This window comes from Anomaloglossus baeobatrachus, chromosome 4 (assembly GCF_048569485.1).
Source record: "Anomaloglossus baeobatrachus isolate aAnoBae1 chromosome 4, aAnoBae1.hap1, whole genome shotgun sequence".
In the NCBI taxonomy this organism is placed as follows: Eukaryota; Metazoa; Chordata; class Amphibia; order Anura; family Aromobatidae; genus Anomaloglossus; species Anomaloglossus baeobatrachus.
The window spans coordinates 638,770,027-638,787,345 of record NC_134356.1 but is presented as its reverse complement, the minus strand read 5'-3'; the positions used below and the strand labels follow the sequence as shown (position 1 = coordinate 638,787,345).

The 17,319-nt window shown below is 52.3% G+C and overlaps 1 protein-coding gene across 1 annotated transcript in view; it reads left to right on the top strand.

The window, feature by feature from the left end:
* Positions 1–17,319, top strand: part of XPO7 (exportin 7) — a 170,789-nt gene that overhangs the window by 89,392 nt on the left and 64,078 nt on the right. Inside the window, 4 exon segments of the mRNA XM_075346454.1 lie at positions 12,957–13,092; positions 13,329–13,402; positions 13,485–13,568; positions 13,852–13,912. Coding sequence (XP_075202569.1) covers positions 12,957–13,092; positions 13,329–13,402; positions 13,485–13,568; positions 13,852–13,912 — 355 coding nt within the window.

Here is a 17,319-nt window from a genome sequence, read left to right as displayed (position 1 = left end):
GTGATCAGCCAGTGAGCTGGGATCTGTTGCCCTCTGCAGGGATAAGCAGAGAGCAGGGTGCTGCAGGGGGAGGACCAGTGTGTGGGGTGGGGGCTACCACAGCAAATGTGGGGTCCCCAGAGATTTCACAGTGGGGTTCTGTTGCTGCAGGGGGGGAACAGGCAGGTGAGATTGGGGCCGGTCCCGGAGCGGAAGTGCTCCCAGGTAAGATCTCGGTGCAGGGTTCCCCCACAACCGTGGTGCCAGGAAGTCAGGTAGGTCTGCCTAAACCGGCGACTTGGTCAGGAACGGAGGAGGAGCAGGCACGACCCACGGTCGCAGCGGCCGTGGCCGCTGTCACCCGCAATGGGCGTGCTGGAAGCCAAGGGGCCTCCCGGAGGTCCGGTAGCTCTTCCCCTTCTGACCAAGTGGCAGCCGAGTCAGGAGGAGGCCAGGACACAGGTCCCGGAGTACTGACTGAAGATGTGACAGTCTCGTCGATTCTGGCCACATCTAGTCAGGAGTTTCAGGCAGCGTTAGAAGCTGACGACAGCCTGAAAGCTCTTAAGGAGCAGGCGGCACAGCCTCCCTCGGACTCGGACACGGAGCGAGTGGTCTGGGACCAAGGACGGCTGTACCGGGTCACGGTCCAGCAGGGTTCACCGGAGGCGTGGCCCAGGGACCGACAGTTGGTGGTACCCTATCCGTTCCGGATGGAGTTGTTGCGGATCGCACATGAGATTCCGATGGCCGGACACCTAGGGATCGCTAAGACCAAGGCCAGGTTAAACCAGCATTTCTACTGGCCAAAAATGGGGGCCGATGTGGCTGCCTACTGCCGTTCGTGTGACATCTGTCAGAGAGTGGGGAAGGCGGGGCCACACCCCAAAGCCCCACTGGTATCTCTGCACATCATCGATGAGCCTTTCCGGAGGGTGGCTGTGGATCTGGTCGGCCCGCTGGCCATCCCCAGCAGCTCCGGGAAACGCTTCATACTGACGGTAGTGGACTATGCCACCCGGTACCCTGAAGCAGTGGCCTTGTCGTCCATTCGGGCTGACAAGGTGGCCACCGCATTGCTGGAGATTTTCTCCCGAGTGGGTTTTCCCCAGGAAATGCTCACTGACCGGGGGACCCAATTCATGTCACAGCTGATTATTATTATTTTTTATTATTATTATTTATTTATAGAGCACCATTAATTCCATGGTGCTGTACATGAGAAGCTGATGGAGGCCCTCTGTAAGCAAGTCCAGGTGCAACATCTGGTGGCCAGCCCGTACCATCCACAGACTAATGGCCTGTGCGAGCGGTTCAATGGCACCTTAAAGCAGATGCTTAAGATGTTGGTCGACTCCCACGGGCGTGACTGGGAGCGGTATCTCCCATACCTGTTATTTGCTTACCGGGAGGTTCCACAGACCTCAACGGGGTTCTCACCGTTTGAGCTCCTGTACGGGCGACGTGTGCGGGGCCCCCTGGCTCTGGTGAAAGAGGCTTGGGAAGGGGATTTGGCCACCCCTGGAGTGTCGGTTATCGAGTATGTCATGCGCTTCCGGGACAAAATGCAGGCCTTGACGCAATTGGTACACGACAATATGGCTCAAGCCCAGGCCGATCAGAAGCGTTGGTACGACCAGAACGCTTGTGAGAGGACCTACCAAGTGGGTCAAAAGGTGTGGGTACTGGTCCCCGTACCACAGGACAAGCTTCAGGCAGCCTGGGAAGGCCCATACCTCGTGTACCAGCAGCTCAACCCTGTAACGTACCTGGTCACCCTGGACCCTGCCCGTGGAAGGTGGAAGTCCTTCCATGTGAACATGATGAAGGCACATCATGAGCGGGAGGCGTGTGCGCTCCCCATGTGCAACCTGCCCGAGGAGGGAGAGGCGGAAACCCTCTTGGATATGCTAGCCCAGGTTAGGGCAGGCGGATCCATTGAGGATGTGGAGGTTGGCCACCAGCTTTTGGAGGACCAACGGTCCCAGCTGTGGGCCACCCTACACCCCTTCCGGGGGTTGTTTACCAACCAGCCCGGAAGGACTGACTTGGCTGTCCATCACGTGGACACTGGGGAGCATCCCCCGATCCGGCGTTCAGCATATCGGGTCTCCCTGGAGGTGCAGCAACACATGCGCCAGGAGATTGACGAGATGCTGAAGCTGGGGGTGATCCAGGCATCCAACAGCGCTTGGGCCTCGCCTGTAGTCCTCGTCCCTAAGAAGGACCGAACCACTCGGTTCTGCGTGGACTACAGGGGGCTCAATGCTGTCACGGTCGCCGATGCGTACCCAATGCCACGCATCGATGACCTGCTCGATCAGTTGGCCGGGGCTCAGTACCTGACCATCATGGATCTGAGCCGGGGATATTGGCAGATCCCCCTGACTCGCAAGGCCAGGGAACGCTCTGCCTTTATTACCCCATTTGGACTGTACGAGTCCACGGTGATGCCATTCGGGATGAGGAATGCCCCTGCCACTTTCCAGCGGATGGTCAACACCCTGCTCACGGGACTTGAAGGGTACGCGGCCGCGTACCTGGATGACATTGCCGTCTTCAGTCCCACCTGGGAGGACCACCTAGAGCATCTAGCACAGGTGCTCAGGCGGATCCACCAGGCAGGTTTGACCATCAAGCCGGGAAAGTGTCAGCTGGCCATGAGCGAGGTCCAGTACCTCGGTCACCGGGTAGGCGGGAGAACTCTGAAGCCCGAGCCTGAGAAAGTGGAGGCCATCGCATCCTGACCCACCCCCAGGACCAAGAAGCAGGTGATGTCCTTCTTGGGGACCGCCGGGTACTATAGGAGGTTTGTTCCACGCTATAGTAGCCTGGCAAAGCCCTTGACGGACCTCACCAAGAAGAAGCTGCCCTCTGCAGTCGATTGGACAATGGACTGCGAGGCAGCTTTCCGGGCCCTAAAGGACGCCCTGTCCAGCCCGCCCGTGCTACAGGCAGCCAACTTCACGCGGCCGTTTGTAGTACAGACCGATGCCAGTGATTTCAGCCTCTGTGCGGTGCTCAGCCAGGTGGACTGTGCGAGCCAAGAGCACCCAGTCTTGTACCTGAGCAGGAAGCTGTTACCGAGGGAGGTGGCCTATTCCACGATGGAAAAGGAATGCCTGGCCATAGTGTGGGCCCTGCAGCGTCTGCAACCCTATCTATACGGGCACCACTTCATCGTGGAGACGGACCATAATCCCCTCAGCTGGTTGCACACCGTCTCTGGGACGAATGGGCGGTTGTTGCGATGGAGCCTTGCGCTCCAGCAATACAACTTCACCATTCGCCACAAAAGGGGCCGTGACCACGGTAACGCAGACGGGCTGTCCCGACAAGGAGAGGTCGCGTACGGGCGCACGGGGGAACACCGGAGTGTGCTGCCCCCTAGCGCCCTCAAAAGGGGGGAGGTGTGAGGGAAATCCTGGGATATTAAGAGGAATGATGATGTCCAGTCATCATTTCTCTCATCACCCCCTGAGGGCAACCCCCCTCCCTTGTCCCTTCACACACTGAGGTACTTCTCAGATGCCCAGCATCTGGAAAGGTGTGAAGTCCCACTTACACCTCCAACAGCCATCTCCTCTCATATGGAGATTGCTTGTTCTCTCAGGCCTTTAAAACCAAGAGAGAGAGGAAGACCCCCTGGGAGTTGTGTCCACTCATCAAAGAAAGTGGACAGTGACCTAGCAAAACCAAAAGGAAGCTAGTCACCGCAGGAGAGCATACTGCTGGCTCCGTAATATCATACCCAGTTATGATATTACCGTGCGTCTCAGCCATACACCCTCTACATCGTTAGAATCGGGACTTCGAGCCGAATCTGTGCATATCGTCGAAGTCTATATGGCACCCTGGGGCGGCGAGATATAGAGAACTGCTAGTAGGAGTCCGGTAAATGAGTCGTGCTTGCACTCAAAATGCAGAGGGGACCCGGGCGGATCTGATGACACCAGAACCGTCCCGATTGGACCTCCCAGTCCGGAGTTACGGGTAATAGCCCCTTCTGGGATATTACTCTGACTCAATGCAGGGGGAGTGGCAGTGCTTCCCTGTGAGGTCACTAAGGTAGGAGGGGACCTGGATTTGCCCAGGTTGATAACCCCAATGTGGCCATTTTCCAGTGTTCTTTTGCTCGGGGGTCTGGTCAGGGAAGACCTGTGAGGGTGATCCTGGAAACCTGGTCCACGGCGCCCCCCCTGTGGCCAGACGCACAAGGTAACTGCTGGAACTGTGTATGCCTGTTTGCAAACCATGCTTTAATTGTAACTGTACTCTGACCTATGTATATTCTGTAGATTCCCTATTGTATATATTGTAGTTTCTAGTGTGGCTTAGGCCGATTAAATTATATAATTAATCTTGGGCTGTTCTGTTATCTCGATCTTGAATCCCACGTCTGTGTGTTCGGCTAATAGTTACCGTGAAGCGGTTGGTGGCAGCGAGTTGTGCCAAGGATTATTGTGGGGAGGCCAGTGAGATTCGGGGAGATTTTATATATTCCGCCCGCGGAGGTCGGGGGAATATATACCCTACTCTCACCGGGTACCCTTCAATAATCGGCATAAGTAGTATAGCGGCCTCCTTGCTTATTGTCGGGCAATTCCATAATTGGCCTGACTATAAGAGGGGCGCTAGAAAGCGCGTCACGTGCTCTGTCTGTCGGTCGGGAGGTATAAAGGAGGGGTGACCCCCACTTGTTACCCCCCGATCGTGACTTTGGTGGCCAGCACGGGGGATTTCTGAGTGACCCTCCCTGGTGGTTCGTGACAGGATGTATTACAGGCTTGCCCGTTCATTTTAATTACTTTTATCGGCAATTTTCTGTTTTTCGTTTTTTTTTCCTCCCCTTCTTCTATGAGCTACAACGTTTTTTTTTTTTATTTTTCTGTCGATATAGCCATATGAGGGCTTTTTTGTACTTTTGAATGACACCATTCATTTTACCATATAGTGTACTGGAAAACAGGAAAAAAAATCCTGTAATGTGAAAGTGCTGTGATGTGAAATTGTAAAAAAAAAAAAAAAGTGCAATTCCACAAGTTCTTTTTTTCTTTTTCTTTTTCGCTCCTAATTGGGAGACCCAGACAATTGGGTGTATAGCTACTGCCTCCGGAGGCCGCACAAAGTACTACACTTAAAAGTGTAAGGCCCCTCCCCTTCTGGCTATACACCCCCCCGTGGGAGCACGGGTCCCTCAGTTTTTGCTTTGTGCGAAGGAGGTCAGACACGCACGCATAGCTCCACTATTTAGTCAGCAGCAGCTGCTGACTATGTCGGATGGAAGAAAAGAGGGCCCATACAGGGCCCCCAGCATGCTCCCTTCTCACCCCACTTTCTGTCGGTGGTGCTTGTTAAGGTTGAGGTACCCATTGCGGGTACGGAGGCTGGAGCCCACATGCTGATTCCTTCCCCATCCCCATTAGGGCTGTGGGCGAAGTGGGATTTTACCAGTCTCCAGGCACTGAGACCGTGCTCCATCCGCAGCCCCTGGAGAAGCCGCTGGATATGGAGCTGAGTATCGTCAGGGACATGGCCCTGCTCCGTCAAGGTACTCTGTGTCCCCGTGCATACGCGCGCACACCGCAGCATTGCTGGGTGTGTTAGTGCGCCGGGGACAACAGCGCTGCTGCGCTTGTGCCATTTCCTCACTTCAGCTTAGCTGAGTGGGTAGACTCAGGGAGAACGGTCGCGCCGGCCGCTGGGACTGCGACGCGGCTGGGACTTGTGGTGCGCCGGGGACTTCCGCGCTGACCGTGCATATATCACGGCCGCGCTTATTACTACAGTCCCCGGCTTTTGCGGCCTAGTTCGTTCGTTCCCGCCTCCGCACCTGCCAGTCAGGAGGAGGGCGGGACGCTGTACAGAGCATCAGCGCTGAGGGCTGGAGTCTTTTTTACGTACTCCAGCCCTCACACCAGGCACAGTAGGACGCAGTTTCCCGCACTTTGTTTGTGGCACGCCCACGGTCCGCCCCTCTTCACAGAACGCCGGCAGCCATTCCTGCCTGCACGCTGAGCTGCAGAGGGGAGACGGGGAGACCCAGACACGGGATTCTACGGCCTCATACCCGCTGTTCAGCGGGCGGTAAGCAGCCCTCAAGGGCTCACCCCCACTTGTGCCGTTTGTATACTGAGTATTTTGTGTTTGCAAATACTTTTCACTGTACGGTCGCTGGTGATTCTCGGCTATATACCCTCCTAGATTACAAGGAGGCAACAGCATGTCGTCCGCAAAACGCAAGGGTGTCAAGGCACAGACATTATATGCTGCCTGTACCGCATGTGGGGCTGCTCTACCGGCAGGTTCCACTGACCCCCATTGTGTGCAGTGCTCGGCCCCTGTGCAACTTGCACAGCCGGGGCCTCTGCTGGACGTGACCCAGAGTGTACCACCTGTGAATGCTGTCCAGGTGACAGGAACGGAGTTTGCAGCTTTTGCTGACAGATTGTCTATGACCATGTCAAAGATTCTTGAAACATTGCAGTCTAGACCAGTAACTCAGACCATGGACACTGTGGCATCATTGCTCCCTGGTCCCCCTCAGCTGGAACACTTCCAAGCTCCGGGGGTGTCACATGCACCCCAGGGTGACGATTCTGACTCAGACAACAGTCCCAGACAACCTAAGCGGGCTCGTTATGAGGGGCCCTCAACTTCGTCTCACTGGTCAGGATCCCAGCGGGACGAATCTATGGGTGATGAGGCGGATGTAACTGATCAAGATTCTGATCCTGGGACCGCTCTCAATCTGGATACACCGGATGGTGACGCCATAGTGAATGATCTTATAGCGTCCATCAATAGGATGTTAGATATTTCCCCGCCAGCTCCTCCTGCGGAGGAGGCAGCTTCACAGCAGGAGAAATTCCATTTCAGATATCCCAAGCGTAAATTAAGCACTTTTCTGGACCACTCTGACTTTAGAGATGCAATCCAGAAACACCACGCTTATCCTGAGAAGCGGTTTTCTAAACGGCTTAAAGATACACGCTATCCTTTTCCCCCTGACGTGGTCAAGGGTTGGACCCAGTGTCCCAAGGTGGACCCTCCAATCTCCAGGCTTGCAGCTAGATCTTTAGTTGCAGTAGAAGATGGAGCGGCACTTAAAGATGCCACTGACAGGCAGATGGAGCTCTGGCTGAAATCCATCTATGAAGCTATTGGAGCGTCGTTGGTGCCAGCTTTTGCAGCCGTATGGGCACTCCAAGCCATTTCAGCTGGGCTTATACAAGTCGACTCGGTCACACGTACATCTGCCCCGCAGGTGGCACCATTGACCTCTCAAATGTCTGCATTCGCGTCTTACGCGAATAATGCTGTCCTGGACTCTACGAGCCGTACGGCGGTGGCGTCAGCCAACTCCGTGGTTTTGCGCAGAGCCCTGTGGTTGAGAGAATGGAAGGCAGATTCTGCTTCCAAGAAGTGCTTAACCAGTTTGCCTTTTTCTCGTGACCGATTGTTTGGGGAGCGTTTGGATGAAATCATTAAACACTCCAAGGGTAAGGACTCATCCTTACCTCAACACAGACAAAACAAGCCCCAACAAAGGAGGGGTCAGTCTGGTTTTCGGTCCTTTCGAGGCTCAGGCAGGTCCCAATTCTCCTCGTCCAAAAGGACTCAAAGGGATCAGAGAGGCTCAGATTCTTGGCGGACTCAGTCACGCCCGAAAAAGACAGCAGGAAGAACCGTTACCAAGACGGCTTCCTCATGACTTTCAGCCTCCTCTCTCTGCATCCTCGGTCGGTGGCAGGCTCTCCCGCTTTGGCGACATTTGGCTGTCACAGGTCAAAGACCGTTGGGTGAGGGACATTCTGTCTCACGGGTACAGGATAGAGTTCAGCTCTCGTCCTCCAACTCGTTTCTTCAGAACTTCCCCACCGCCCGACCGAGCCGATGCTCTGCTGCAGGCGGTGGCCGCTCTAAAGGCGGAAGGAGTGGTGACTTCCGTTCCTCTTCAGGAACAAGGTCACGGTTTTTACTCCAATCTGTTTGTGGTGCCAAAGAAGGACGGGTCCTTTCGGCCCGTCCTGGATCTAAAGTTGCTCAACAAACACGTAAAAACCAGGAGGTTCCGGATGGAATCTCTACGCTCCGTCATAGCCTCAATGTCTCAAGGAGATTTCTTAGCATCAATAGACATCAAAGATGCTTATCTTCACGTGCCGATTGCGCCAGAGCATCAGCGTTTTCTACGCTTCGTTATAGAAAGCGAACACCTGCAGTTCGTAGCGTTACCTTTCGGGCTGGCAACAGCCCCTCGGGTCTTCACCAAGGTCATGGCAGCAGTAGTAGCTGTCCTGCACTCGCAGGGTCACTCCGTGATCCCGTATTTGGACGATCTACTTATAAAGGCACCCTCTCAAGAGGCATGCCAACACAGTCTGGACGTGGCACTGAAGACTCTCCAGAGTTTCGGGTGGATTATCAACTTTTCAAAGTCAAATCTAACCCAGACCCAATCACTAACATATCTTGGCATGGAGTTTCATACTCTCTCAGCGATAGTGAAGCTTCCACTGGACAAGCAGTGCTCTCTGCAGACAGGGGTGCAATCTCTCCTGCAGAACCAGTCCCACTCCTTGAGGCGCCTCATGCATTTCCTAGGGAAGATGGTGGCAGCAATGGAAGCAGTCCCTTTCGCGCAGTTTCATCTGCGCCCTCTACAATGGGACATTCTCCGCCAATGGGACGGGAAGTCGACGTCCCTCGACAGGGATGTCTCCCTCTCTCAGGCAGCCAAGGACTCTCTCCGATGGTGGCTTCTTCCCACCTCATTGTCAAAAGGAAAGTCGTTCCTACCCCCATCCTGGGCGGTGGTCACGACAGATGCGAGCCTATCAGGGTGGGGAGCAGTGTTTCTTCACCACAGGGCTCAGGGTACGTGGACTCAGAGAGAGTCCACCCTTCAGATCAATGTTCTGGAAATCAGAGCAGTCTATCTTGCTCTGCGAGCCTTCCAACAGTGGCTGGAGGGCAAGCAGATCCGGATTCAGTCGGACAATTCCACAGCGGTGGCGTACATCAACCACCAAGGGGGAACACGCAGTCGGCAAGCCTTTCAAGAAGTCCGGCGGATTCTGACGTGGGTGGAAAACAGCCGCTGGGGGATGCCGGACGTCGACCTGATGGCGTCACGGCACAACAACAAGGTCCCGGTTTTCATGGCACGGTCTCACGATCACCGAGCTCTGGCGGCAGACGCCTTAGTTCAGGATTGGTCGCAGTTCCGACTACCTTATGTGTTCCCACCTCTGGTATTGTTGCCCAGAGTGCTCCGCAAAATCAGGTCCGACTGCCGTTGCGCCATTCTCGTCGCTCCAGACTGGCCAAGGAGGTCGTGGTACCCGGATCTGTGGCATCTCACGGTAGGACAACCGTGGGCGCTACCAGGCCGTCCAGACTTGCTGTCTCAAGGGCCGTTTTTCCATCTGAATTCTGCGGCCCTGAACCTGACTGTGTGGCCATTGAGTCCTGGATCCTAGGGACCTCAGGTTTATCTCATGATGTTGTTGCCACCATGAGACAGGCTAGGAAACCATCCTCCGCCAAGATCTACCACAGAACGTGGAAGATATTCTTATCTTGGTGCTCTGCTCAGGGAGTTTCTCCCTGGCCATTTGCATTGCCTATTTTTCTTTCCTTCCTGCAGTCTGGGTTGGAAAAAGGTTTGTCGCTTAGCTCCCTTAAAGGACAAGTCTCTGCGCTATCCGTATTCTTTCAGAAGCGCCTGGCGCGACTTCCTAAGGTACGCACGTTCCTGCAAGGGGTTTGTCATATCGTTCCCCCTTACAAGCGGCCATTGGAACCCTGGGATCTGAACAAGGTTCTAATTGCTCTCCAGAAGCCACCTTTCGAGCCTATGAAGGAGATTTCCTTTTCTCGGCTTTCACAGAAAGTGGCTTTTCTGGTGGCGGTCACGTCTCTTCGGAGAGTGTCAGAGCTGGCGGCGTTATCTTGCAAATCTCCCTTCCTGGTGTTTCACCAAGACAAGGTAGTACTGCGTCCAATTCCAGAGTTTCTTCCCAAGGTGGTATCTTCCTTTCATCTCAATCAGGATATCACTTTACCATCTTTGTGTCCGCATCCAGTTCACCAATTTGAAAAGGGTTTGCATCTGTTGGACCTGGTGAGAGCCCTCAGGATCTACATTTCCCGCACGGTGCCTCTGCGCCGTTCGGATGCACTCTTTATCCTGGTCGCTGGTCAGCATAAAGGGTCGCAAGCTTCCAAATCCACCCTTGCGCGGTGGATCAAGGAACCAATTCTTCACGCCTACCGTTCTGCTGGGCTTCCGACTCCTTCTGGACTGAAGGCCCATTCTACCAGAGCCGTGGGTGCGTCCTGGGCATTACGGCATCAGGCTACGGCTCAGCAGGTGTGCCAGGCGGCTACCTGGTCGAGTCTGCACACTTTTACCAAGCATTATCAGGTGCATACCTACGCTTCGGCGGATGCCAGCCTAGGTAGACAAGTCCTGCAGGCGGCGGTGGCCCACCTGTAAGAAAGGGCTGCCTGACAGCCCGATCACGAGGTATTCTTTTACCCACCCAGGGACTGCTTTTGGACGTCCCAATTGTCTGGGTCTCCCAATTAGGAGCGAAAAAGAAGAAGGGAATTTTGTTTACTTACCGTAAATTCCTTTTCTTCTAGCTCCAATTGGGAGACCCAGCACCCGCCCTGTTTTTTCTTAGGGTATTTGTTTTTCGGGTGCACATGTTGTTCATGTTGATAAGTTACGTTCTCCGATATTGTTTATCGGATTGAATTTGTTTTTGAAACAGTTATTGGCTTTCCTCCTTCTTGCTTTTGCACTAAAACTGAGGGACCCGTGCTCCCACGGGGGGTGTATAGCCAGAAGGGGAGGGGCCTTACACTTTTAAGTGTAGTACTTTGTGCGGCCTCCGGAGGCAGTAGCTATACACCCAATTGTCTGGGTCTCCCAATTGGAGCTAGAAGAAAAGGAATTTACGGTAAGTAAACAAAATTCCCTTCTTTTTTTTTTTTTTCTTTACCATGGTCACTATATGGTAAAACTGAGATGGCAGTATGAGCCCCCAGGTCGGTAAGAGTTCGCAGATATCACACATGTATATTGTTGGGGTTTTTTTATTATTATTTTTTATATATTTAAGTGGTGACAAAAAATTCTAAATTTAGTAAAAAATAAATAAATAAATTGAGCATTTGTTTACATTTTCCGAGCCCCATAGCGTTCGCATTTTTCGGGATCTGGGGCTCAGTGACGGCTTATTTTTTGCATCTTGAGCTGACATTTTTAATTATACCATGTTGGGATACATGTGATGTTTTGATCACCTGCTATTGTATTTTTTTGCAATTTTGGGATAGCCAAAAAAATAATTAATTTAATTTTTTTCTCTCCATTACATTGCTTACTGATTGGATTAAGTTAGTTTATATTTTGATAGAACAGGCGTTTCTGAACTCGGTGATACCAAATATGTGTATTTTTTTTTTTTTATTTTCAATGGGACAAAAGGGACTGATTTAAACTGTTTTTTCTATTTTTTTTGCATATTTTGAAGTTATTTTTTATTTGATTTTTTTTTTTATCTTTTTATTGTTTTTACTAGTTTCCTTGAATTGAAGTTTGCAGTGTCCGATCACTTCTGCTGATCAGAGCGATGCTTCAGCATTCCTTTATACAGCAGAAATGCTGATCTCCTGTGAGTGTCGGCGCTCTGCCAGCATTCACAGGAAATATATCATGACAACGACAGGGGTCATCAGCTGACCCCCGGCTGTCATGATAACCCATTGGCACCTCGTGATTGTGGGGCTGCCAATGGGTGTGGGGATTGATGCTCGCCGGTACGTATTAGATTGCACTGTCCAAATTTCACAGCGCAATCTAACTAGTTAATATATGGAGTGGTCTTTTAAGCTTACCGTAACTTAGGTTGACATTGTCACCTAACAGTGCTATATACTGTGTTGTGAATAATGTGCCTTCTGGATTTTTGCTTTATATAGAGCGCTCCACAAAAGGCTAGAAGTGCCGAGCTATTTTTCATTGACTGACTAGTTAACAGGTGCTGGTGGATCGGAGCTGACATGTGCAGGGAAAGGTGCGGGCTCAGCGCGTGAGCTCGCATCAAAGTCAGGGAAACGACCAAGGACATACCGGTACATCCTTAGTCGTAAGGGGGTTAATAAGCACCATGTATGACCACTTATCCACTGCACTATGGGGAAGATCCAGTATTGACATGCAGAATACAATTTCACTTTTTGCTTCTGTTTTTTGAGAGGTCAGCAATTAACATACTATGCAACACTTCTGTTCATTTTAACCACATGCAATAAGACTACAAGTGTATTGATGGGGTTATCAGTGCCCTGTCCCTCCATCACCCAAACCCAGCTTGATTTACAGTGGAGACAGAGTCTCTGGTGCGTTTATTCACCTCTGCACCTGGCCAAAATTTTACACATGCACTGCTCCTCTCTTAGCCAACACATCGTCTCATGCTGATCATATTCTGCCTAAAAGATGAGGGGCTCATGGGCAAGATTTTGGACAGGGGCAGAGTTGACGTTCGGTCGGCAGCGTTGACGTTCGGCGGCAGCGTTGACGTTCGGCGGCAGCGTTGACGTTCGGCGGCAGCGTTGACGTTCGGCGGCAGCGTTGACGTTCGGCGGCAGCGTTGACGTTCGGCGGCAGCGTTGACGTTCGGCGGCAGGGGAGACGTTCGGCGGCAGGGGAGACGTTCGGCGGCAGGGGAGACGTTCGGCAGCAGGGGTTGTGTCTCCACTGTCATTCATCAGCGCCAGGTGGAAAGAAGAGGAGCCTTGGAGTGCAAAATGCATTGATAAGTCCACCAGTATACCGCCATATCTTGCACTAATCTGGCTGCCGGTTCCCTGTTCCCGATATTATTAATAAATGGGGAGAATGATTATTTAGCACGAGCGGCGTCACTTAGTGTAAGCCAATCTGTTCTTCTCCACAGTGTGCTGCAACTCATGAACCTCACGGACTCGCGTCTCGCCCAGGCCGGTAACGAGAAGCTGGAGCTGTCCATGCTGAGCTTCTTTGAGCAATTCAGGAAAATATACATCGGGGATCAAGTGCAAAAGTCATCCAAGGTAAGCGGCGAGAGTGTGCCCCTATATATGAGGGGGAATTCCTCGCTCATTCCTGAGAGGGCGTTCCCCGCCATTCAGGTTTGATTACCAGCAGATACAGAGACTGTAATGAATGCGTCTGTATATATTGCCTTTACCTTTTGCCTCATTAATACAAATCAGTGGATGATTCATATGGAGAATGTACACATTATTTCCCGCATCCTCTGGCTCATTCTCGTCCTTCTCTCTTGCAGCTTTATCGGCGTCTTTCGGACGTTTTGGGTCTGAATGATGAGACTATGGTGCTGAGCATTTTTATCGGCAAAATGTGAGTCCACTTCTATGTAATTGGGATATAGTCTTTCACCAAGAAGAGATCAGTAACCAGTCTCCTTGCTTTTCCCCCGCAGTATCACCAATCTCAAGTACTGGGGTCGCTGTGAGCCCATCACCTCCAAGACTCTGCAGCTGCTGAATGACCTGTCTATAGGATATCCTTCACTATGGGGGGGCGCGGGATCTGAAGGCTGTAGAGGAGGATTGTGCAAAGGAATAAGTGACGTTTTCTGTTCTCTAGGATAATTCACATCACTGTGTCTTACAGTTAATTTTGTGGGGGGTGGGTGGGGGGGCAGCAGCCTGTCACCATAGCTAGATATGACCTCTATATCTGTACATTATGGACCCCGCAGATCAGGCTACAGACGTTACCCTCGGTACAGGAGGAGAGCATTTTGTCGTATTTTTGTTGTTTTTGTCCTTAACCCCTCGCACATACAGCAGCGTAAGGAAGCTGGTGAAGCTCAGTGCGGTACAATTCATGTTAAATAACCATACGGTGAGTATGAGGACCGCGCACAGTGGTCAGATAGCATTGCTTGTGCTCATTGGGTTAATAAATGACAGTCATGGTGGCTACTGGCTTAAAAAGTGTCCCTGGCGGCTAGGGGGTTAATAAACTAACACGACTGGTGTCTAGGGAATTGACTAGTGTCTAAGGGGTTATTAACGGCCATGACTTGTATATAGGCACTTAAGAACTAGCAAGACTGGTATGCAGCAGTTAATAACGAACATGGCTGCTGTCTAGGGATATATTCAATACATACCTTGAGTTAAGGAGGCAAATAAATAGCGTCCCTGATGTCTAGGGTGTTAAGAACTAGCATGACTTGTGTCTGGGGGTTTAATATCTAACTTGGCTGGTATCTAGGGACATATTCAATACATACCTTGAGGGATGGGGCTGAATAAATAGTGTCCCTGGTGTCTAGGGGGTTAAAAACTAGCATGACTGGTGTCTAGAAGGTTAATAACTAACGTGTGGTGTCTAGGGATATATTCAATACATACCTTGAGGCAAGGGGGTGAATAAATATCGTCCCTGGTGTCTAGGGAAGTAATGTATAGATGTGCATGCCTGGTGTCTATGGGTATAATCAATACATGTCTGGGGTATGTGGGGCTAAATAAATTACATCCCTGGTTGTCTTGGAAGTTAATACTATCCCTGGTGTCTAGTGGTATAGTCAGGACATGCCTGGTGTCTAATGGTATAGTCAGGACATGCCTGGTGTCTAGTGGTATATTTAGGACATGCCTGGTGTCTAGTGGTATAGTCAGGACATGCCTGGTGTCTAGTGGTATAGTCAGGACATGCCTGGTGTCTAATGGTATAGTCAGGACATGCCTGGTGTCTAGTGGTATAGTCAGGACATCCCTGGTGTCTAGTGGTATAGTCAGGACATCCCTGGTGTCTAGTGGTATAGTCAGGACATGCCTGGTGTCTAGTGGTATAGTCAGGACATGCCTGGTGTCTAATGGTATAGTCAGGACATGCCTGGTGTGTCACAAACCACCGGGGGGGTCACTCAGAAATCCCCCGCGCTGGCTACCAGTACGTCACAATCGGGGGGTAACAAGTGGGGGTCACCCCTCCTTTATACCTCCCGACCGACAGACAGAGCACGTGACGCGCTCTCTAGCGCCCCTCTTATAGTCAGGCCAATTATGGAATTGCCCGACCATAAGCAAGGAGGCCGCTATACTACTTATGCCGATTATTGAAGGGTCCCCGGTGAGAGTAAGGTATATATTCCCCCGACCTCCGCGGGCGGAATATATAAAATCTCCCCGAATCTCACTGGCCTCCCCACAATAATCCTTGGCACAATTCGCTGCCACCAACCGATTTACGGTAACTATTAGCCGAACACACAGACGTGGGATTCAAGATCGAGATAACCGAACAGCCCAAGATTAATTATATAATTTAATCAGCCTAAAGCACACTAGAAACTACAATATATACAATAGGGAATCTACAGAATATACATATGTCAGAGTACAGTTACAATCAAAGCATGGGTTACAAACAGGCATACACAGTTCCAGCAGTTACCTTGTTGCGTCTGGCCACAGGGGGGCGCTGTAGACCAGGTTTCCAGGAACTCCCACAGATGTTTCCTACACGTGACCCCCAGCGAAAGAACCCTGGAAAATGGCCGAAGTAGGGTTATCAACCTGGGCAGATCCAGGTCCCCTCCTACCTTCGTGACCTCAGAGGGAGCACTGCTCCACCCCTGGCTGGAGTTATGGACAAAATCCACAACATGGAATATGGGCCATAACTTTGCCTGGGAGCGTCGTAGGCGGACGCCAATGCTCTCATTGTGACAGTTATGAATTTAGCTACAGAACGAGGGGACTCATGACCTGTCTGCCAGTTCCCCATTGGCTGATATCACGCCTGGGGCATTTCCCAATGTCCTGCTCCCATAAAAAGGGTGTGCCGGCATCGTCCGCATGCGGAGACACCATTTTTATGGTTGCCATATTTATCGGAAATATGGCTTGCGAGATATGAACCATTTTTTACTGGAGTCGTTCTGTCTGGCTACTTCCAGAGCCTTGCTAATTAGATAGCAGCTCCTACTACAGGGTGACGGCAGGGAGTCATCCTGTGTCCATTGTTCCCACACCACCTCATCTCCATATCACAGGACATGGCCATGGAGGTGTAAGTGGAACACTGAGAACAAGAAGGGAGGGGGCACTGCCAGGGAGTGATGAGGGATTATGACTGGAGTCATAATTCATCTTCATATCCCGGGATTTGCCTCACACCTCCCCCCTTTTGAGGGCGCTAGGGGGCAGCACACTCCGGTGTTCCCCCGTGCGCCCGTCCGCGACCTCTCCTTGTCGGGACAGCCCGTCTGCGTTACCGTGGTCACGGCCCCTTTTGTGGCGAATGGTGAAGTTGTATTGCTGGAGCGCAAGGCTCCATCGCAACAATCGCCCATTCGTCCCAGAGACGGTGTGCAACCAGCTGAGGGGATTGTGGTCCGTCTCCACGATGAAGTGGCGCCCGTATAGATAGGGTTGCAGACGCTGCAGGGCCCACACTATGGCCAGGCACTCCTTCTCCATCGTGGAATAGGCAACTTCCCTTGGTAACAGCTTCCTGCTCAGGTACAAGACTGGGTGCTCTTGGCTCGCAGAGTCCACCTGGCTGAGCACCGCACCGAGGCCGAAGTCACTGGCGTCGGTCTGTACTACAAACGGCCGCGTGAAGTCGGCTGCCTGTAGCACGGGCGGGCTGGACAGGGCGTCCTTTAGGGCCTGGAAGGCTGTCTCGCAGTCCATTGTCCAATCGACTGCAGAGGGCAGCTTCTTCTTGGTGAGGTCCGTCAAGGGCTTTGCCAGGCTACTATAGCGTGGAACAAACCTCCTATAGTACCCGGCGGTCCCCAAGAAGGACATCACCTGCTTCTTGGTCCTGGGGGTGGGCCAGGATGCGATGGCCTCCACTTTCTCAGGCTCGGGCTTCAGTGTTCTCCCGCCTACCCGGTGACCGAGGTACTGGACCTCGCTCATGGCCAGCTGACACTTTCCCGGCTTGATGGTCAAACCTGCCCGGTGGATCCGCCTGAGCACCTGTGCTAGATGCTCTAGGTGGTCCTCCCAGGTGGGACTGAAGACGGCAATGTCATCCAGGTACGCGGCCGCGTACCCTTCAAGTCCCTTGAGCAGGGTGTTGACCATCCGCTGGAAAGTGGCAGGGGCATTCCTCATCCCGAATGGCATCACCGCGGACTCGTACAGTCCAAATGGGGTAATAAAGGCAGAGCGTTCCCTGGCCTTGCGAGTCAGGGGGATCTGCCAATATCCCCGGCTCAGGTCCATGATGGTCAGGTACTGAGCCCCGGCCAACTGATCGAGCAGGTCATCGATGCGTGGCATTGG